The sequence below is a fragment of the Capricornis sumatraensis genome, chromosome 7 (genome assembly GCF_032405125.1).
Source record: "Capricornis sumatraensis isolate serow.1 chromosome 7, serow.2, whole genome shotgun sequence".
NCBI classification, from domain to species: Eukaryota; Metazoa; Chordata; class Mammalia; order Artiodactyla; family Bovidae; genus Capricornis; species Capricornis sumatraensis.
In genome coordinates this window covers 69214262-69238624 of record NC_091075.1, presented here as the reverse complement: position 1 = coordinate 69238624, position 24363 = coordinate 69214262, and the positions used below count along the sequence as shown (strand labels likewise).

Genomic DNA, 24363 nt, shown 5'->3' with positions numbered 1-24363 from the left:
TTGTTTGTGGGCTTTATATAAATAAACAAGCCAATACTCATTGAATATCCTCTATATAAGTAACTCATTAAGAATCTATTGGATTTTTTTTTCACTAACTATGGGCTATGGTATTTTGAGGTGCAGCTTAAATTAAACTATCTTAGATTGTTCAAAGAGAATATCATTGTTCAATGATATTCCATTGGGTGGCTAGACCGAAATTTGCAAGAGGGTACTAATTATTTGAGAAATGTAAATGCTCAGTCTCAAAAAAAGACTTCGGAAGATTAAATGGTCTAAGGTCTAGAGTATATTTGGTAAAGAAGAAATTTAAAGCTCTGTTCATTACAAATGATCCTAAAATGTCAGATTTCTAGGTAAGCTATAAGTTTCTGTGCATACTCGAATCTAACAATTACAGGCTCACCAGAACTATTGAATAAGTTACCTAATCTCTATAAAACACTCAAAATACTGATGATGTTATTGAGAGTTCTAGTTGAGGAAAGTTAAAAGTCAGTAATAAATTAATATGTTGAGGGTATTAATTGCCCCCAACAGTATTAGTTCATGAGAAATTAATTTCTCATCATATCTTTCAAAGTGAATTATAATGAATATTTTATGTACAATCCCCCTCAGAACATATGCAGGGGTTTGAATGGGCATGCCCCATGCCTTGGGGGAACACAGCACTTAAAATCAAATGAGGAAGGAGAGGAAGGCCCAGCGCAGAGAGAACTGCTGGGAAACCATCCCCTCCCGACTTTGCCTCCTTGCTCAGTCTGTCCCTTTGTTTCCATGGGCATGGGCAGGCGTACCGCCTGGCAATACAAACGCCAGCTCCAGCGAAGCAGCATTTCACACCACGCTTCATGTCTTTCTGGTTTACTCTGCCCATTGTGGTGTGGAGGTCACTTAAATGCTGGGGCTTTACCGAATAATGTGACAATTAACTATTCACTTTCACACATCTGTCGCTCCTCCAGAACTTCTTTCAACATAATTGGGTTTTCCCCTCAAAGCAATACTTCTTTAACTTAGTTGTAAAAGAATTGATGGGTTGGAATGGTGTGTGTCTTTGACACTTTTGCAGCAGGAAAACATGGTGGTCAGAGCACGCCGTTTGTAAATACTTGTCAAATATACACATTAAGCATTTAGCAATGGGTAATGCTAAATTCTGAAGTAGCTCCTGCTCTTGTGGCAAATTTTTGTTGTTGAAGTTGCACTGCTTGTGTAATTGTTAGTGTAAACAACATTTATATTGGAAATATTGGCGTTATTAGAAATGTCTTCAGCAAGTGTTTGGAAGCATTATGTAGATATGAACACATCATTCCAGAATTGCTTCACGGGAGGGAAGCCTAAAAGGTAGGATTGCTTTACAGAGTCAGTACTGTTTCTTGTCTTAAAGTAATAATTTGTCATTACTTGAACCTCTACTATGTAGATGAAGTTGGCTGTATGTCTAGCAAGTGGATTAAAGAGGCTTATTTTCATTCTAACCTTTCTTAAGCATTGATATCTAAGCTATGGAGAAAAATCTGGGTGGAGAAATGAATAAGAGGGGCGTAAAGGAATGGCAACCTAAAGAAAGTAACAGCAAGATTATAATTCTGAGCTTTGCCTTTACATTATAGATTTGAGCTTGGGCTTGTGAGACTGAGGTTAGCTTTTTTAGGTCTGTGTCCACAAGGAGGTGAGCTGCCTGCAGGAGTGAGGTGGTTCCTGGGCTGTGGTGTGTGCAGCAGGTCCTCTCAATGGGGAGGTTAAATGAGAATAGAGTTTGAACAATTTTTCCGCATCTACTGGAGAAATAAAATCCTTCGTTACATGAATACAGCTTCACAATTACTAATCAATCGCTACTCCACATAAAAGGCATTCAGCATACACAGAAAGATGGACAACAATACAAATGCGAGTGTCCTTGAGGGACCTTCTGTTTGTCTTCAAATGATTAAAACCCATTTCATTATCTATCTTTGATCTCCTCTTGGGTGATAAAACGTAATAAAACAGTTTATTCTAACCTGAACGTCTTCTTGGAGTCAAAACCCCCTTAAAAAAATAGAATACAGTCTCTTTGTGACCCCATGAACCATAGCCCGCCAGGCTCCTCTGTTCATAGAATTCTCAGGGGATCTTCCCAACCTAGGGATCAAACCTGGGTCTCCCCCACTGCAGGTTGATTCTTAACTGTCTGAGCCTGAGGGAAGCCCCAACACCCCCATAGCTGTGTTTTAAAGCCTTTGGCTCTGATATTGGTGGGGTTTACAGCTTGACTTTAAATGTTTTCCAAAAGACTTTTTTCTGTTGTAAGAAATACATAAATACTTTTAAGGAGTTAAGAAGGACTTAACTGTTATGTTTTTTTTAACACTGCAGAGAGCCAGTCTCCATGCCTCTGCGTCTCTTTGTTCCTTAGCTGGTAGAAGAGACTAACTTCCTGCTCTGTGACTGGAAGACAGAGTGAGGGTCATTGTGTTCATCTCATGTTCAGTTCAGTTCAGTCGCTCAGTCTTGTCCAACTCTTCGCGACCCCATGAATCACAGCATGCCAGGCCTCCCTATCCATCACCAATTCCCGGAGTTCACTCAAACTCATGTCCATTGAGTCAGTGATGCCATCCAACCATCTCATCCTCTGTCGTCCCCTTCTCCTCCTGCCCCCAATCCCTCCCAGCATCAGAGTCTTTTCCAATGAGTCAACTCTTCACATGAGGTGGCCAAAGTACTGGAGTTTCAGCTTTAGCATCATTCCTTCCAAAGAAATCCCAGGGCTGAACTCCTTCAGAATGGACTGGTTGGATCTCCTTGCAGTCCAAGGGACTCTCAAGAGTCTTCTCCAACACCACAGTTCAAAAGCATCAATTCTTCGGTGCTCAGCTTTCTTCACAGTCCAACTCTCACATCCATACATGACCACAGGAAAAACCATAGCCTTGACTAGATGGACCTTAGTCAGCAAAGTAATGTCTCTGCTTTTGAATATACTATCTAGGTTGCTCATAACTTTTCTTCAAAGGAGTAAGCGTCTTTTAATTTCATGGCTGCAGTCACCATCTGCAGTGATTTTGCAGCCCCCAAAAATAAAGTCTGACACTGTTTCCACTGTTTCCCCATTTATTTCCCATGAAGTGATGGGACCAGATGCCATGATCTTCGTAGAAAACGAAGCTTTAAGCCAACTATTTCACTCTCCACTTTCACTTTCATCAAGAGGCTTTTTAGTTCCTCTTCACTTTCTGCCATAAGGGTGGTGTCATCTGCGTATCGGAGCTTATTGATATTTCTCCCGGCAATCTTGATTCTGGCTTGTGCTTCTTCCAGCCCAGCATTTCTCATCTCATAATACGTGCCCACAAATGTACTTTCAGGATGAGACTTAGGACTGATCTCTGACTAACTTAATTATTTCATGTTAAGGAGCAGATATTCTCCTTCCCTTTAGGTAGTTTTCTGCTTGGTCAACTCTTTGATGTCATTTGGTATCTGGGACAGGCAGCCTGAAATGGCGTGTCTTGCTCTATGTACACCTAGTGTGTATTGTCACTCAATCATGTCTGACTCTTTTGTGACGTCATGGCCTGTAGCCCACTAGACTCCTTTGTCCATGGAATTTTTCAGGCAAGAATACTGGAGTGGGTTGCCATTTCCTTCTCCCGGGATCTTCCTGACCTGACCCAGGGATGGAACCCAGGTCTCCTGCATTGCAGGGAATTCTTCATTGCTGAGCCACTAGGGAAGGCCATATAGACCTAGAGTGCCAAGTTCCTTCAGTTGTGTCCATTGTGACTCTATGCACTGTGGCCGCCAGGCTCCTCTGTTCATGGGATTCTCCTGACAAGAATACTGGAATGGGTTGCCATTTCCTTCTCTAGGGGATCTTCCCAACCCAGGGATTGAACCCATGTCTCTTATGTCTCCTGCTTTGGCAGGCAGACTCTTTACCACTAGTGCCGTCTAAGAAGCCCATGTAGACCTAGACTCGGATTTAAATCCTGATTTAGCACTTGGAGGCTGTGTGACTTTTGACCAGTCATGTAACTTCTCTGGGCCTCAGCCTTCTCACCTGTAACATTTAGAGAAACCTTCCTTTATCCCTCACAGCTTGGAATGCATATAACAAGCCTTATTCAGTCCTCAGAAGGCAATAACCAAGAGCCCAGCTGTCATAGTGCTAGGAAATCAGGAGGCATGTCCCCCCATCCCCAGGTCACCTCAGGGATCTCCCTTGAGGGAAGGAGCCTCGTCTAGCTTGGTCTCTGACAGACCAGGTCTTTTATGTGGCAGAAGAGAGCAGGCTGGGTGAAGTCCCTGATTTACACCGTGAACATGGACATCAGGGTGGCACCTTGTCCTGGAGGAAGTGCTTGTTTTGATGGTACATGTCTCCATCTCCAGGATGACACACTGAGCATGGCCCCGACCCTATGATATAAAGCCTGTCAGTTTCTTCAGGCTGCCTCTTCCCAGGGTATTGGGCCAGCATATGTGGAGAGGATGGCATGAAGATGCCACCCCTAAAAGGGGGAGGTGACTCAGGAATTGGGAAGTCCACTGGGGCTTTCTGGGCAGAGACGAGAGCTCTATGACTTGTGCTGGCGTTGGTTGCCCCTACCGCTTAGGCCTGGAGTCTAGGGGAGGAGTGGGAGGCAGGTCCTTTTGACCCGGCCATTACCACAGGTACTATGGCTTTTCTTTGAGATTTGGGCCCCGTAGTCAGGGGTCCCAGGCTCTGGAGGGGCTGTCATACCTGCCAGGCCTGAACCTCACTGTTCAGCTGCCGTGATCCGCTCTGAGGTCACATCCATAGCCACTGAGACAGCTGCTGGCTGAAGATGGCTAGATCCAGCCCAGTCCAGCTTCTACCAGCACCAGCATGCAGAAGGGCCTTTCTCCCTTGCTCTCATGAGCAGCTCCTCCGTGGCAATACTTTTGTTCTTTTTTTGTGGCAATACTTTTTATCTGATATACTGATCAAGTTAGCAGCCCTGATGAACAGACCTAATTACCTTATACTTGCATAACTGAGAGCTTCATAAAGTACAAGAAGCATCTGTTTTAAGGTGGTTTGCTCTCTTCACCTATAATGACAACTTTTTAAAATTTTATTTATTTTTAATTGAAGGATAATTGCTTTACAGCATTGTGTTGGTTTCTGCCAAACATCAACATGAATCGACCGTAGGTTTACATATGTCCCCTCCTTCTTGAACATCTCTCCTACTTTCCTTCCCATCCCACCCCTCTAGGTTGTTATGGGCCCCTGTTTGAGTTCCTTGAGTCATAAAGTAGATCCCGTGGGCTATCTACTTTCCATATGGTAATATATGTTTCTGTGTTGCTCTCTCCGTACATCTCACCCTCTCCTTCCTTACCCTGTCCTACTGTGTCCTAAGTCTGTTCCCTATGTCTGTGAATGACAACTTTTTTGATGGAGAGACAAGGTTCCCCAGTTCAAGTGGGATCTGTCCAAGACAGGGAAGCCAGCTTCACAGAATTTTTGTGAAGATGAGAGTGAATAAGTTAAAAACTCAGCAGAATGCTTAGCACACTTAGGTGATGAACCATTCCGGTTTGCCTGGTACTGCGAGTGGTTTCTTGGAAGGGGGGTAGATTGATGCTCAAGCCTGCAAAGTCTCAGGAAAACTGGGATGAACTGTCACTTTAGCAACACACAGTGGCCGCTGTGAGTGGCCATGGCCTCTGTGCAGGGGTGGCTGTTATCCTGACGTCAACAATTATTTGATTGTATAAATTACAGCTGCATTAGACATCCCATCCTATCCATATCTGTTTTTCATTTTTAATGGAGTCATACCCTCTTCCTTTTAAAGCATACATTTAAAGCATAATTACACCAAAAATGCCACTTTAAAGAGAGAACAGTTTCTTCACAACATCACAATATTGTCTTCCATGGGACTCATGTCCTGACCTTTTTTCATCCTAATTCATTTATGCTCATCGTATCTTCACAGAAGAGGGCATTAGGCTGCACAAACTTTTATTAGAAAAGAGAATTTACAGAAGGGAAATTACTGACCAGAGAGTACTTATTTCTCCCTTATAGCAACCCTTTGTAGCAGGTGTTATTACTCCTGTTTTAGAGATATGGAAACAGAGGTTCAGAGAAATTAAGAAACTTATCCAGGGTCACACAGCTAATGAGATTGAAGCTGGGGTTTAAATCCAGATGTCTGCCTCTAAGCTCTGTTTCCCTTGCTCTTACCTCTGGCACATGCTATGTATTCTCAATGTACAGACAGCTACAACTAAGGACTTAGACCTTCTTCCCAACTGGATATTTCTCCATAAGGCTGGATTTGGAGCAATTTATTTATTTTCTCTCTCAATTTCCTCACTTAGGAAATGATGATTGTAATTCTGACATTGTGGTGTTATTTTAGGAACTAAAACTATTATCTAGAATGTGGATTTAGGGTAGATAATAAGTGTTACTTCCTATTATTACCCTCTGTGAAATTAAAAGACACTTACTCCTTGGAAGAAAAGTTATGAGCAACCTAGATAGCATATTCAAAAGCAGAGACATTACTTTGCCGACTAAGGTCTGTCTAGTCAAGGCTATGGTTTTTCCTGTGGTCATGTATGGATGTGAGAGTTGGACTGTGAAGAAACCAGAGCGCCAAAGAATTGATGCTTTTGAACTGTGTTGTTGGAGAAGACTCTTGAGAGTCCCTTGGACTGCAAGGAGATCCAACCAGTCCATTCTGAAGGAGATCAGCCCTGGGATTTCTTTGGAAGGAATGATGCTAAAGCTGAAACTCCAGTACTTTGGCCACCTCATGTGAAGAGTTGACTCATTGGAAAAGACTCTGATGCTGGGAGGGATTGGGGGCAGGAGGAGAAGGAGACGACTGAGGATGAGATGGCTGGATGGCATCACTGACTCGATGGACGTGAATCTGAGTGAACTCCGGGAATTGGTGATGGACAGGGAGGCCTGGTGTGCTGCGATTCATGGGGTCGCAAAGAGTCGGACACGACTGAGCAACTGAACTGGACTGAACTGTGAGGACGAAGATCTTATGTACCAGTGGATTGACTTGTGTGGTCTTTTCTCAGCTCATTCATGTGTTCAAGTTCTTCTCTGTACTTTTGTGAATAGTCAGAAAGACTCATGCTGTTTTTTCTCATCATCTGCTAGCAAGTGGTGGTGTTTGTGATGAAAGTCTCATTGTCGGAACATTCCAGATGATGTCTGTATTCTCGGTTAGCTGAAAACTCCAAATAATATCCCCATGATTTCCTAGAATAGATGTCCCTGGGTCTAAGACAATTCCAGATAGTTAGTGATGGATTCTCATGGTTTATTTCCTATACAGTTCTGTGGTCAGATACTCTCCCACTGTCCTATATGTTTGAATGATGAAGCACTTTATTTTTAAAATATTTTATTTTTTGTTAACCCCCGCTTCTTTTTTTTTGGCCATACCATGTGGCATGTGGGATCTTAGTTCCCTGAGCCGAGATAAAACCCATGCTCCCATCAGAGTCCTAACCACTGGACCACCAGGGAAGCCCTGAATGGTGCAACCATGCATGGTTGGTTGCTCAACTGTGTCTGACTCTGCCTCTGGCCAGGCTCCTCTGTCCATGGGATTCCCCAGGCAAGAATACTAGTGTGGGTTGTCATTTCTTCCTGTCGGGGATCTTCCTGACCTAGGGATCAAACCCGCATCTCCTGCATTGGAGGTGGATTCTTTTCCTGCTAAGCATCTGAAACACTTTAAACCTAACTTTTCCCATAGTAAAAATCTCTATTCTGTGAATTTATTTTGATAATTTTTCAATGAAAATTCTTTTTTTTAAGCAGATTATTTTCCTATGAGGGCCTCCAAGAAACTTGAGTCAATCATCTATGCCATTTCTCTGAGTGATTTGTACCAGGTCTGATGAGAAGTTGTGTCTTTAAAGACACTCCTTATTTCATCACTGCTTGGTGTTTCATTCGCTATAAACTAAACTACCTTTTTCTAGGAACAAGAAACTTTTTGTTTCTTACATGAAATAAAGTTCCATTTAAAATTCATATGCGTTGAGAGTCTACTGAGGGCTAGCTGCCATTCTAGGCAGGGGAGTCAAGATGCTCAAAGATGAATATATGTGGTCTCTTCCTCCACACCCTCACAACATGGTGAGAGTCATGGGTCCAACCTGAGTGGCAAGAACAATTAGACATTTGGCATGTTTTAGCGAACATATAAATTCACTGTCCATGAATCAAATGACATTTATTAAGTTCATTGCAAGAGCTTGTTATTTTATAGACAGATTACCATGCAAGCTTATAGTCTTTATATTTATTTCTCATATAATAGATAGTTTCTAATGTTAGATTTCTGGCTACACTACTGAAGGTAATGGCTTTCATACCTGGCTCACCAACTAGTTTTGTAGATATTTGGCATAGGAGTTGCCTCTTTTGCTAGACACACAGATGGCGTTACCATTTGTTGATTGAAATTACATTTTAAGATAATATACATTTAGATCACTAGGTTTGGGCATATTTGCTTAAAAGTGTAGCTCATCATTTTAGATATGAATCTTAGGTGTTGGCAAATTGGCTCAGAAAGCAAAAGGAACAGCAAAAGATGAACGTTACTGTACAGTTGCTTTTTCATTTTTTTCCTGTTTCCCATATGTCACTTTTGATCTTCTCCTGGAAGAGATGTACTATTTATAATGCAATATGGAGATTACCAAGCATTTATACTTTCAAAATTACATTTTCCATGGTATACAGAAGTCAAAACTTGTTAAGAAGAAAGAAATCCTCCCTTTATATTGTCATTCTTTTTTTACTTTGTTTGATCAAAGCCATAGTTATTTTCACCTTCACATCTATTGCAAATAACCTTTCTTTCTGTCTCCAGGATGTAAGGAGAGAGATCTTTGGGAATGTCCATCCAGTAAACAGTGTTTGAAGCACACAGTCATCTGTGATGGGTTTCCAGACTGCTCTGATAACATGGATGAAAAAAACTGCTGTAAGTACTTATTGGGCATTTGTCAATGTGATGTTTTATTTTAAACATTAATTACCCCTCATTTTGGATAGGTGAGAAATTTGGAAATACATGTCAAAAGCTTTTTGTATTTTCAGACTTTTTGACTAAAACTTCACTTGGAAAAATATATGCCAAATACAATCAAATGTGTAAAATATAGGCATGATGATATTGGTCTAGAAGCATCCTTAGCGAGAACCAATAAGAAAAGATGGTGTCTCTTCCAGGCCACTTCTCTTCCAGGCTAGGACACAAAGCCTTGGATGGCAGGGTTTGGTCAGGAACTACCTTGTAAAGTACAACCTACAAGCTGAGACGCTGATTTTAGGTGCCATGTTTGCTCCTGGGCTAATAACTGTACTCAGGAAAATACAATTGTAGTGAGAAAAATGTCATGTCTTATTTAAATGACTTAGGATTCTTTCCCTGGACAGTGGCTGGTGTGGAGGCCTGAATAAAAATCATATTCCCTTAAGAAAGGAGAAAGAAAAGTAATAGATATTAGATAGGCAATTAAGGCGGAGAAGGCAATGGCACCCCACTCCAGTACTCTTGCCTGGAAAATCCCATGGACAGAGGAGCCTGGTAGGCTACAGTCCATCAGGTCGCTGAGTTGGACACGACTGAGCGACTTCACTTTCACTTTTCACTTTCATGCATTGGAGAAGGAAATGGCAACCCACTCCAGTGTTCTTGCCTGGAGAATCCCAGGGACAGAGGAGCCTGGTGGGCTTCCGTCTATGGGGTCGCACAGAGTCGGACACGACTGATGTGACTTAGCAGCAGCAGCAGCAGCAGCAGGCAATTAAGGAGTTTGGCTATAATTTTTAAAAACCCAAGAGAAGATTAGTGTGTGACTCTGAGAGTCACTTAATACTAGAGATTAAAAAAAATAAAACTAACCATAAATGTGGACAGAGCTGGGTTTCATCCTAGAGTGACTTCAGTCTGCTCATGTCCAGTGCTCAGCTCAAGCTACTTCAGATTTCAGTTCTGTGCTCTCATCTTTGGGATTTCTGCTGCTCTGGGTGCCACTTTTTCAATGCTGTGGTTAGTAGTAGAGAATTTAGTCACTTGGAGATGGTAGTGCTGTTTAAATGCTTGCTGTTTGTGTGGATGGACATCTCAAAAATGAGATCGTACCAGCTTTGCTCTTCGGTATTGACTCTTACTGGAAGGCCTCGGCAACCACATCTTTTCCTCCTTTGACACACCTGTTGGCAAACCGTGAGGTGCCTGTTAGTGCAAATGCCATCCATTCCTAAAATGTTTGTCTCCTCCCTTCTTGTTCCCCTGCCAGCATTTTGCCAAGCTGATGAGCTAGAATGTGCAAACCACGAGTGTGTGCCACGTGACCGGTGGTGTGACGGTGAAGCCGACTGTATAGACAGTTCCGATGAATGGGACTGTGGTGAGCTGCTTGTTTCTGCCATCTGCTCTAATGCCTGGTAGCCATTTAAGTTAAATGAATCCTAACTGGCTTTATGGATCATACTAACCAAGTTCATCTATTCTACTTTACTACTGTAAAAGCAGTCAGCGGTAATTTGTACATGCTATTTCCAACTCACAGAACACTTCCCCCCAGGTTACTTCTCTATTGTCTGTCTTACATATGAAAATATTTGGGTTCAAATTTTTATGATCATATAACTTTCCATATGAATATAATTTTAAACTCTATCATCCCCCAACTTTAATGTTTATCAATAGTTGGTCAATCTTATATCACTGACACTACCTGGAATAAGACATTAACGTGGCCTTTCTGTCTGCCCTATATTCTTGCTCGAAATCCAGATGAGATTTCTGTCTATCTACTACCTTCCATGCACAGGACTTAAAGGCATCTCCCACTGGTGTCCGAATGTTGCAGTTTATAATCTTGAGTTTGGTTCATTCTGTTATCCTGCACTTATCCCTCCTTCCATTCCCTTGGTCCTTATTTTGGCATCATCTGGCCAAATCATAATTATGAAATGTATTATCATTAATTGTGCAATGTTTCCATAAATGATCTGTGGGATATGAAGTACAGAGGATTCTCTTTTATAAAAGAAGAATTAGCCCATATGCCACATTAATCCAAAATTAACATCACTCACACATTTACATTCTCAAATACCTTCTTGAAAGGAAACAATTTGAATGAAGTTACAACTAGCTCCTTCTAATTATTCAAATCATTGGATAAACTCATGGGAATGGGACTGCCTCTGGCCATCTTCTCACTCATAATTAAAAGTTGAGAATTGCCTGTCCATTTCCCTAAGAGTCTTTAGTTCTTGGAGGGCAGAGAACACATCTAACTCATTTTCTAGTCCTCTGCCACATGGTGATCACTATGGTTTGCAGAGCGGAAGAATTCACCAAATAGTTTTTAGCTAAAATAAATAAAAATACATGTCTGCAAGTAAAATAAAGGCATGTTATCATGTGGTTTCATGAGAAGAGATGTTTTAAATTAGAGTTCCCCTCCTTTTTTTCCCCCCACTCAGTGACCCTCTCTGCAAACGTGAACTCCTCCTCATTCCTGATGGCTCACAGATCTGCCATGGAACACCACGTGTGTGCGGATGGCTGGCAGGAGACACTGAGTCAGCTGGCCTGCAAGCAGATGGGTTTAGGGTAAGGTCAGTAGTTTGTAGCCCTGATGAATTTCTCAGAGGGCTTCATGGAACTTGGAAATAATGTCTTCCTTATGAATTCAGGATGAGTTAGTGCTCTCACACCCAAAAAGCACAGGAAATGAATCAGGTGAGAGGACTGTTTTTAATTACAGGCACCTGCTCTGAAGAGTGTGGGTTGAAAACCTACTTTAATAGAGCCTCTAAAAGTAAATGAAATGATTGTATTTTAAGGACTTCTGAAATGAAATGCTTTTGTTATTTATAAAAGCATTAAGATGGTTTCTTCCAAGGAATCTGATGGGGAAATCTTGCAATTTTCCCCCAAGAGGTTATTGAAAATGCCTTTTTAAGCAACACACATTTTTCAATAAGTTGAGAAATAGAACATGAAGTTGCTGGTATTTCAATTTAGCCTATGTATTGCATAAAATGTAAATCAGGAAAGAGTTCAACATTTTTGCTTCTTAGAATGAAAAGACAGTCACCAGCTTTGATACACACACACTGAAATTAATACTTTGAAAGTGGGATTCTTGGTGTGTGAGGCTTTCTTTTCTAGTTCTGTTGGGATTGGAAAACAATAATTGAAAGGTCTTAGAATATATGTGGAAGTGTGTGTGTGTTTATACAATTAAACATATAAACACATATTTTTTTTCTTTTACTGATGATGTATGTGAGGTTTGGGGGAAATATAGAAATGATGGAAATAAAAAGTTATAAAATTCTAGAATAAAAGACTGAGTTAATGTCATTTCCCAGTATTCCACTGAACAAACTTGAAATATTTTATAATAATGAGCCATCCAATTATGGGGTAGCAACCTGCCACATATTCTTGCTACCCCAGTTTGAAGAATTATGTAAATACTAGCATCTTCAGCCTATTTTTCCCTATGTGAAGTCCTACATCTTTGGAAAATTGAGTAACTGTTGTAATAAGAGAGCTTTAAACTTTGCCAGAGTGGAAAAATTATATTTGTCAAGATCCATTAAACTCTACTTCATTTTCAAAACTTCCTCATTGTGTCTAAATGAAAGGAGTTGTGATTGTGACCAGAGATAAATTAAATGCCTTTTGGAAGAGCTTTACTTTCCTCTCGCCAGACACAAGGTAATTTCTTAACATGGAAACCTGATTACATAATGACACAACTCCACTGAGAGTTTGAAGGGAAAGTTGGAATTACAAAGGTTTTATAACCAGAAAATTCTCTTGACAAGCCACTCTGTTCTGTTGTAAACAGAAGGAATCATTTTTAAAATATTCTGCTTTATATTTCTCCTAATTTTGAGGATATTGAATTTAAATTTCTTATTGTGGGAAAAATACGTGTCATAAAACTCACCATTTTAGCCATTTTAAAGTGTACAATTCAGTGGCATTTAGTGTATTCATAATGTGGAAACATCATCATCTGACTTCTTTCACTAAGCATAATGTTTTCATGCATCCATGTATCAGTGCTTTATTTCTGTTTATGGCTGAATAATATTCCATTGTGTGGATACACCATATTTTAAAAATTGCTTTATCTAGTTTTATTGTTGGCTGTGCTGTGTCTTCATTGCTGCATGGACTTTCTCTAGCTGTGGCAAGTGGGGGCTGCTCTTTAGTCGCTATGCCCAGGCTTCTCATTGCAGTGGTTTCTCTTGTTGCAGAGTATGGGCTCTAGGGCACTTGGACTTCAGTGGTTGCAGCATGCAGGCTCAGTGTCTGCAGCTCTGAGGTCTAGAGCACAGGCTCAGTAGTTGTGATGCATGGGCTTATTTGCTCCACAGCACGTGGCATCATCCTGAACCAGGAATAGAACCAGTGTCTCTTGCATTGGCAGGCAGATTCTTTACCACTGAGCCACCAGTGAAGCCCCTTATTTTAAATCTATTGATCCATTGATGAAGTATTAATTTTAGTGGTTTCTGCTTTTGGCTATTGTGTGTATATAGGAGTTTAAAAAAATCTCTTTAATCCATTGCTTCATTTCTTTAACACAGTGGGAAAATCTTTGCAATATCTTGGATATTTAAAATCTAGATAGACATTTGGATTTTTTTAAAAGATAACTGTATTTCATAGGAGTGCTAGGAACATTTGAGGGAGAGCAGTATGGTTGAAAAACCATAATTGTTATGTGCCGGAGTTAATGGGTAAGAAGTGATTCATCTTCCAAGGAAGTGAGTACAAAAGGTAATATTAGGTTTCTTTTTTAAATATACTTTTGGATTGCTTTTGAATTTACTCTTCAGTTTACATGGGTGGCTCATGAATTGACAGATACCTAGAAAGTCAGGCTGGGGCAGGAATAAAGATCATTGGCAAGACAAGGCCAAATTCTTACCGTGGGACTAGGATACTTAGGAAGCTGCAGTTACCACTATGCTTGGAGACCAGTTGCTGTGCTGCAAACTCACAGTTCCGCCACTGGTATTTCAAATTAACACTTAATAATCCTGCGTCTTTGAGTCATTCCCTCCAGATCCGAAGTCCCTACTATTAAGGTCTCTTTGGCCGTGACTAGTCACTGACCTATACTGCAGCTGTCAGAGAGAGGAGAGAGGAAAGAGGAAAGAGCTGTCCTCCTTTAGCTTCTGGGGTGGAGTAGTCACTCTATGGACCTGCCTTGGTACTGCTGAACAGACTATGCATCCAAAACTTGAAGTGTAAAAAATAATCCCAACTAGTTCTATTCCATATCTTTCTCCTATTGTTTTTTGGGCATCTGCTTATGGACCTTGCATTGCATTGTGTGGAGGATGCAAAGGTGAATAACATCATTAAAGAGCTTATAACATAATGGGGAAGATATATCAGTAAACAATCAGTTTTTAAAAGGAAAATCTTTTTGTCATCTGAGAAAACTTCACTTATAGCTTGGCATTTCTATTAAAATTGTGTAAGAAAAATATTCAACTCTAATATTACCTTGATAATATAATATAGATTCATTATATCATTCAGTAAACATTTAGTATAAAACATTTAGTATTAAATCATTCAGTAAACACTGTAGTATAGTATCCAAAACAAACATACCTTAAATCCAAACAGATCATTCATCTACTTGAGGGGGTATATTTTGGAGCTAGTTTGTTAAAAATGCAGATCTATACCAAGTGACATGTTTTGCAGGGATTCTATTGAAATGCTTTTATGATAGAAGCAGTTGATTAAAAACACCTGCACTTAGAGTTTTCTCAGTCCAAAATTATGCTTTCCATGTCTAACAGCAGAAATGCTAGACTCTCAACTAAGTGCTTGTCCAAATGAGGGGACTCAGAATTCTCTTCTGAAGCTGAAAGACATTTTATCTCCATCTGTAGGTATCTCTGGAGTTCACCCCAGCTGGAAGTACGATGGCTCTTTGATTGGATAAGGGTATAAATCAAGCCCCTAAATTCTCATGACAGTATATTGACTTTGCTACCTGCGTATCCAGTATCAAAAACATATGGACATTTATTTAATCAGCAATACAAATCAGAATTTAGACTGCCTTCTAATGCTTGCCAAATGTTCAGTTGAGACATCTGATATTTGGGGAAGTTGGTAAAAGAAAATGTGATTCTTTGTGTCTCTTGGCCTCATCAGCTTATCTTTATAAAAGTTAGATCATCTGGAAATAGGCTATACTATTTTGGCAAAAATTCCTTTATAGAATTAGTTGCAACTTGATTTTATGCCCTAATCCTTTAGAGTTGGTCAGTAGAAGAAACATCCTTCCAAAGAATGTTTCTGTGTCTTAGGCAAAACCACAAAGACAGCATCTATTGTATTACCTAATAGCCCCTGATGTAAGATTTACATCATAATTTTTCCTAACATGTATTCCCAGGACAAAGTTTCTAATTTCAGAATTCATTTGTCATGTGTGAACTATTTAATCCAGGATGGTTTCCTTATTGATTGACTTCCATGAACCTCAAAGACAGATCCAGTCGTCTGTAGTAATAAATCTAGCCCAGGATGCTGGTCCTGTACATGTAAACTATGGAAAGGAAGTGCAAAGCCTTGTAGTTTTTTTAAAATTAGGATATAATTTAGATACCATGAAATTCACAGTTTAAGTGTACAATTCAGTTGTTTTTAGTATATTCACAAGGTTATTGTAACCATCATCACCAATTACAGAGTATTTTAATCAAAACAGAAACCCCATTTTCAATAGCAGTCATTTCCCAATTCTTCTTCTCCTCAGCCCCTGAAAAATACTGATTTACTTTCTGTATCTGTGGACTTGCCTATTGTATACATTTCACATATAGAATCATGCAATATATGCTTTTTTTGTTTAGCTTCTTCAACATAGCATAATGCTCTTAAGATTTATTCATGTTGTATGTTGTATCAGTTCATCAATCCTGTTTATGGCTGAATAGTAGTCTATTGAGTAGATAGAACCACCTTTTGATTATCCATTCATCAATTGATGGCCATTTTGGTCATTTCCACTTTTTGACTCTTATGAATGATGTTACCATGAGCATTTATGTATAAGTTTTTGTGTGAACATATATTTTCAATTCCCTTGGGCATATATCTTAAAACTAGAATTATTGGGTCAAGTGGTAACATTATGTGTAACTTTTGAATAACTACAAAACTATTTTCCAAAGGGGCCACACCATCTTATACTCCACCAACCATGCAGAAGAGTTCAAATTTCTCCGTCTCCTCACCAACACTTTCTTGTATTTTTGATTGTGAGTATTCAGTGTATTCAAAAATGATATTGTTCATTTTTTGATCTGGGTGGCCAAGAGAGGGAATGTATAGAGAGAAGATAAGAAGACCAAGAGCTGAGCCCTCCCATTAAGAAGATCAGAGAAGAGAAGTAGCAAGCTAAAGGAGATGAAAAAGAATTACCAGTGGGGTGGGAGTACGTTGTACCCTGAAAACCGAGTGAGGAAAGTCTGTAAAGGAAGAAGTGATGGTCAGTTCTATCAAATGCTGTTGAGAAGTAAAATAAGGACTGAAAATGACTATTAGTCAGCAACATGCATGTCATTGACATGAGCAGTTTCAATAGAGCAAGGGAGGAAAAGCCTGAGAGATAGTATGATAAGAAAAGAGAAACAAAAGACAGTAAGCATAGAACTTTTTTGAGCAATTTTGCCAAAAAGAGAAACAAAGAAACATGGGCAGTGCCTGGTGAGGGAAACTGCAATAGGAGATCTTTGGTGCCTCCATTTCCCTGAAAGCTCTCACTATTCCATGACTGAATTTCTGTTAAAGGCCTACCTGCTATAGTACAAACATCATGTCCAATTGCTATAGACTGAATGTTTATGTCCACTTTAAATTCATAAGTGAAATCCTAACCCCAATGTGATGGTGATAAAAGGTGGGGCTTTGGGAGGTGATCAGTACATGAAGGTGGAGGCTTCAAGAATGGAATTAGTGCCCTTATATAAGAGATCACAGAGAGTTCCCTCCAGCCTTCCATCATGTGATGACACAACAAGATAGCCGTCTATGATTGAGGAAATGGGCCTTCAGTTCAGTTCAGTTCAGTTCAGTTCAGTTGCTCAGTCATGTCTGACTCTTTGCAACCCCATGGACTACAGCATGCTAGGTTTCCCTGTCCTTCACTATCTTTCGGAATTTACTCAAACTCGTGTCCATCGTATCAGTGATACCATCCAACTATGTCATCCTTTGTTGTCCCCTTCTCCTCCTGCCCTCAATCTTTTCCAGCATCAGAGTCTTTTCAAATGAATCAGTTCTTCACATCAGTTGGCCAAAGTATTGGAGTTTCAGCTTCGGCATCAGTCCTTCCAATGAATATGCAGGACTGATTTCCTTTAGTATTGACTGGCTTGATCTCCTTCCAGTCCAAGGGACTCTTGAGAGACAGAAATAAATTATTTTCCTTCAAAAGTCCTCTTTCTTTCCATTTTTTTTAAAACCAAATAAGTTTAGATTATTTTCCTCAACTGGTAGGCCTGCTATAAGCTAGATCATCTCTTTTTCTTCAAATTCATATCCTTTTACATTCTCCTTCTCTTTCCAGACTGGCTGGTCTTTTATCTGTGCTTTATAGGCCCATTCCTTCCTGCTGCTGCCTCTGGGTCCGCCGATGATTGTTTTTACATTTCCAGTTCAAATTCTTCAGGGCCTTACTCAAGCCTCATGACTTCTATGAAGCCCTTCTCATATCCTTGACTTCTTTTGTCCCTAAATTTCCTGTGATTACTTAGAAATCAATACAACATGATAGCTCTCTTAATTCTACAATGATATATATCATTCACATTTTTTGATTCTTCATTTATTTCCCAGAATAGGTTACACAGAATAATAATGACCAACCTTACTTGTATGCCAGGCTGTTCTGAGTACTTGATACATATTATCTCAATTTATCTACATTATTATAAGACAAATAGTATTGTTATTTCTACTTTACGTAATGAAGAAACTGATGATTAGAAAAGTCAAGGAACTTGCTAGGTTGCAGAAAAATACAGAGCTAGGATGTAAGTCCAACTAAGGACAAAAGAACTCTTCAATATGATGAGTAGATCTGATGAAGCACCCAGTTCTTCAGTAGACATGCCATGATTGACATGGTCACCCACCTTCTCAAACATAAACCTCATTTAGTATTGCTTTGTATGGGAGTTATGTGGCAAGTCTTAATTACATGAAAGAGCATGTATAAGGATATGAATTTCAAGAAAGAGAGATGAACTAGCTTATAGCAGCCCTACCAGTTGAAGAAAATAGTCCAAACTTATTTGGCTTTTAAAAAAATGGAAAGGTCACCTAGTGATCTTATCATCATAGGATTTTTAAGTAAATAGCAGTGAGGAGGTGGTAATGGTGGTAGAAATTCATCATGCAGGACCATGATCCAAACATTTCTCATGTTTTGAAAAGTCACATAGTAATAAGTACATGCTTGGTTTATTTTAAGTAGAAATCAGGTGAAGCAAATCTACAAAATGCTGTTTCCTTTTACATGTGGCTTTGTAACTTCTCTGGCAGATATGCGGTTTGGGCATGGGGAAAAAAATTCTTAACACATTCCCAAGAAGCTGCCAGTTATATGACTGTCTGGCTGAGAAGAAAATCATAAAGTCCAATGTGTAAGTGTAAAATTCTCTGAAATATGCTGTACTGGGGCGAACAGAAAGAATAATTTTCCTGAAAAATTGCTGCATCCTAAAGGAAGAGGAACTATTTTTTAAGTTCTTCCATGAGATGATGCTGTTAAAGTGCTGCACTCAATATGCCAGCAAATGTGTAAAACTCAGCAGTGCCCTCAGGAATGGAAAAGGTCAGTTTTCATTCCAATACCAAAGAAAGGCAATGCCAAGCAATGTTCAAGCAGCTGCACAATTGTGCTTATTTCACATGCTAGCAAGGTAATGCTCAAAATCTTTCAAGCTAGGCTTCAGTAGTATATGAACTAAGAACTTCCAGGGATACAAGCTGGATTTAGAAAAGGCAGAGGAACCAGAGATCAAATTGCCAACATCTGTTGGACCATAGAAAAAGCAAAGGAATTCCAGAAAAACATTTACCTCTGCTTCATTGACTACCCTAAAGCCTTTGACTGTGTGGATCACAACAAACTGTGGAAAATTCTTAAGGAGATGGGAATACCAGACCACCTTACTTGCCTCCTGAGAAACCTGTATTCTGGTCAAGAAGCAACAGTTAGAACTGGACAAGAAGGAACAGTTAGAACTGGACATGGAACAACGGACTGGTTCAAAATTAGGAAAGGAGTACGTCAAGGCTATATATTGTCGTCCTGCTTATTTAATATGCAGAATACATCTTGTGAAATGCCAGGCTGGTTGAAGCACAAACTGGAGTCAAGATTGCCAGGAGAAATATCAGTAACCTCAGATATGCAGATGACATCACCCTTCCAGCAGAAAGCGAAGAAGAACTAAAGAACCTCTTGATGAAGGTGAAAGAGCAGAGTGAAAAAGCTGGCTTAACACTCAACATTAAAAAGGGAAAATCATGGCATCTGGTCCCATCACTTCATGGCAAATAGATGAGGAAACGATGGAAATAGTGACAGACTTTATTTTCTTGGGCTCCAAAATTGCTGCAGATGGTGACTACAGCCACAAAATTAAAAGACACTTGTTCCTTGGAAGAAAAGCTATGACCCACCTAGACAATGTATTAAAAAGCAGAGACATCACTTTGCAAACAAACGTCCATATAGTCAAAGTTATCGTTTTTCCATTAATCACGTACAATGTGAGAGATGGACTATGAAGAAAACTGGGTGCTGAAGAATTGATACTTTCAAACTTTGAGATTGGAGAAATTCTTGAGAGTCCCTTGGACAGCAAGGAGATCAAACCAGTCAATCCTAAAAGAAATCAACCCTGAATATTCATTGGAAGGACTGGTGCTAAAGTTGAAGCTTCAATACTTTGGCTACCTGATGCAAAGGACTGACTCATTGAAAAAGACCCTGATGCTGGGAAAGATTGAGGGCAGGAGGAGAAGTGGGTGACAGAGGATGAGATGGTTGGATGACATCATTGACTCAATGGACATGAGTTTGAGCAAACTGGAAGATAGTGAAGGACAGAGAAGGCTGGCATGCTGCAGTCCATTGGGTCACAAAGAATCAGATACAACTGAGTTACTGAACAACAAATGAGACCACTAGGTATGAAGCTTTAATAAGCAAGAGCAAGGTGAGCCTACCAATTGTCCTAAGAGCATATCCACATGATCACTATCAGCAAGCTATGCCAAGAATTCAGATTATTGGTTAGCAAACTGAATCTCAAACTGTCTCATTTGGGCTAATGAATACTTTATGAAATGAAATGGAAACCTATCAGTGATGTAGGGAAATTTGCCATTATTAACTATAAACTATGTAAGATCCTAGGTTAATCACATTTTTATTTACTCTCTTTCCATTTTGTGATAAAAAATGTTCATCATTAAAAATGGGCTCACACAGGATTTGTAAAATCAAAGATGGTTTCCATGAGTTCTCCAGAATTAAGTACTGTCAAAACACACCCTTCCACCAAAAATTCAGGGCTACTTGTGAGCAAGAAGGTCTTGGAATGGGGAATAAGCAATATCTTTAAAAGTCTTTGAAGGTATCAGATTCTCTAGTCCTCGTTACATATTGCTCTTGGGCATGAATATCAATGGGTCCTAGGTAGATAAGAACATGATTTACATCTTGAGAATCCATAAGAAATTGACCAGAAAGACCTGTGTTATCTCTGTTAGAAGTCCTTATATGGCAGCCTGTGGCTTTTGGAACTGTACCAGAGACTCCCGGTGATGACTTGACTTCTCCGTGTTGTCTTTGAAACCTACTGCAGTCTGGCTTGCTTTTTACTCCCAAGACAGAGTTTATAGCAATGATATTATCTAAATGCCAAACCCACTGGTCTTTTCCTTTAATTTGTACAGTTTGGAATCAAAATCCAGTTTCTTACTCTGACTTACAAGGCATAATCTGGAAGCTGCCTCCCTCTCTGATCCTATCTCCTAGCACTTTGCATTTGTCTGATAAACTTTAGACGTGTTGACCTTATTATTGATATTCCAGTGCTATAAACTTATTCCCATCCCAGATGCCTCGGCTTCACTGTTACTTTGTTCAGAAAGCTGATCTCTAGACCTTAACAGGATCACCTCCATCTCATCAATCATGTCTCAGCTTGAATATCAACTACTTACAAAGGTCTTGACAACCTTCATTGAAGCAGCTTTCACAGTCACCAAGGTACTCTCTATTTGCTTCCACTCTCTTCTTCAAAGCATCTACTGGTATCAGAAACTATTTTGTCACATATTTGTAATTTGTTCCTCTCACTAAAGTAGGTAAAATAGCTCCTTGAAAGGTTCACTCTATCTGATATAATACCAATGTGCTGCCTCCATTTCCATTCTAGCGTATTAGCCTTATTAATAATCAGTTTTAATCCTTGTCCATCTGACTATGTCATTTGTTTAAGTTCTGTTAGGGTGATATTCCTTCAGCACTGAGTAAAGCAAGTTTACTGAATACTGGGTATTAACCCATTACATCATTCATGAACACAAGTCTAATTTCTACCCAATTGTGTACCCTTCCTACATCTTCCAAGAGCTAACAAACTAACTGTAGATCTTGACTCTGAGGCATAATAATCTTTTAAACTAAAAATTTCAAGTGAAGTCCCTTGTAGCAGACTTTTGTTGGGCTGCTTCTCTGCATTCCTCCTTTCTGTGGGGACCTGCATCCCTTCATTTTGGGGACTTGCTTCAGTTCCCATTTGATCCGTGGGATCCAAAAGGGAGCTGCCATCTTTAGACATGATCCACTTTTCTTGGCTTCAGTGATTGGTAGAAGGGTAGGTGATACCTCATCCAAGCTGGACAAATTAAAGGACCTCATTCTTGGGCAACAGTGATTGGTTTTGTGATAAAGTCTTTCAATAAGATTTAAGTAGATTTTGGCAAAAAGACTTCTTTTTGGTCACAAAGATGAATGGATTTGAGTTTAGAGCTGCAGACAGCCTGTCCCCTGGGTTGTGGAAAAGTCACTTGGAGGTCACTGAAACCACCCTCCCATCTTTTCTCCCTCCTTCTCACTGATGGAAGTGGAGATGAGAGATGGAGGGTCCTAAAGGTACTTGGTCCCTGGGCACCAGCTATCCTAAAGGTCATCCCCATCCCTTTAGTGGCTGACTGCATTTCCACATTTTGATATTCAGCTATTCTGTCACTATTTTGGGTTCTAAAATGCTCTTTTTTTTTTGTTGATATAATACTGTTAACTGAATTTTTTTAAAGCCCTGAAATTTGAGTTATTTTATATTGTAGCATACCCAGTATCATAGTCTGCCTTAAAATTTCAAATTGAATAGAGGTACACTTTCTATGGGCTTCCTAGGTGGCTCAGTGGTAAAGAGTCCACCTGCCAGTGCAAGAGACACAGTTTTGATCCCTGAATCAGGGAGATCCCCTGCAAGAGGAAATGGCAACCCACTCCAGTATTCTTGCCAGGATGATCTCATGGACAAAGGAGCCTGGTGGGCTACAGTCCATGGGTGGAAAAAGAGTCAGACACAACTCAGCAACTGAACAGCATACACACACTTTCTATATACCTATAATCTCAAGATAAGAGAGGAAAGAGCAATTGACATAGCAAGGATCCTATTAGAAAAATAAATTCTACCTTGGCTTCCAGGCTTTCTGAACCAGTGGAATAAAAAATGGCATATTACAATGAAAACTGGTGATCTCTACGCTGATGAACTGAAAGAAGGCAAAGACAAACAGGAAACACTTTTTAAACAACTAAATAAGTTGCTGTCAAGAAAATACTGAGTCTCTGTCCCTTAAAAAAGAAAAAATATAACTGTCCCCAAAGTTTTCCTCTAACATATCAAAAAAGAAATGGGATTTTTTTTTTAGATAAAATAGCTAGAAGGAAATACTTGGTCTACTATAGATTCTGAAAGAGGTATGTATGTATTTATGCTCAAAAATATACTTACAGTCTGACACCAATTATTGAGTTCGTTTTATAAGTTTGAATTCTTATAGATGATCAAATGACTTTTAAATTTTATGACTGGTTTATTTTTATACTTTTACTGGTGTTTATTTTAAATAGTGCTTTATTTGTTAGTTTTATTTTTTAATTTATATTACAATGATAATGCATATTTAATAGGTACAGTTTTATAATTTTGCATTAGAAATGAATTATTTAGTTCCATTGATTTATTTTATGAAATATGAACCTGTTATAATTTAATTTTATAATCTATTACTTCTTTTTGTTTATAGATGGTTTTTGTCACTTCCACCTATAAATCATGGCCTAATACAATTATTATACTCTACGTCTGAGGTAGACAAATGAATGAAAATATATATTTTCAGTAAAGATTATATACAATAAGAATATTTTTAAATACTTAATTTACTGGGAAAATAATTCAGACTTTATGGTTTTCTTTGAAAAATTTCTGTTGTGGCAGTCTTTGTTGTATAAAGCATAAGCTCAGCTATCTAACCAGACAAATGATTCTATAGTCATGTTCACTGGCGTGTGTTTGAAACTCATGATGCCTTTCCATCAGTATTTCTAAACCATCCTTCTACTTGGCAAAATAATTTTACTGTCTTTTACTATTAACATATTTAATCTATAGGAACCAAACAGAGCTAATAACATGACAGGGTATAAGAAAAGACTTTTGAAATCAGATATAAAATATTTAATAGAAATTTTCCAAGTTCTGAAGAGGATATTTAGAATTGCAAATAATATATCCACCACACAAGACATTTGTATTTCAAGACTAACCATCAGTCCCCAAGGTCAAAGACTCCTGATTTTCCCAAGCAACAGATACTATAGAGCAGTCCTCGTCCTTCCACTGCAATGGAAGGTAAGTTTAGGTAAGTTTAGGTAAGTCCTGCACTACTGTGTTGCTGTCAAAAGTAAGGAAGCCCTCGACTTTAAGGAGTTTATGCTGAGTTCATTTTTTACATAATCAGTCCTAGCATAATTGTAACACAAGGATGATATGCCTTATTACTAAATGCCAAGTAACCTGAAAATGTGATAAAAATAGGCCACATTGTCTAGAGATCTGATTATTCACCTAAGCCTTACAGAATTCCTTTCAGAATATCAGGATAATTTGGAATCCTAGGTATGTTCTTTCTTCTCATTTCAGTAGAGGTGGGGTGGGAT

General features: G+C 39.2%; 1 protein-coding gene across 1 annotated transcript in view; it reads left to right on the top strand.

Annotated features, from left to right (window-relative positions):
• Positions 1–24363, top strand: part of CORIN (corin, serine peptidase) — a 233592-nt gene that overhangs the window by 167791 nt on the left and 41438 nt on the right. The window contains exons 14-16 of the mRNA XM_068974946.1: positions 8895–9008; positions 10330–10440; positions 11528–11657. Of these exons, the coding sequence (XP_068831047.1) occupies positions 8895–9008; positions 10330–10440; positions 11528–11657 (355 nt within the window). The remainder of the gene's footprint in view (positions 1–8894; positions 9009–10329; positions 10441–11527; positions 11658–24363) is intronic.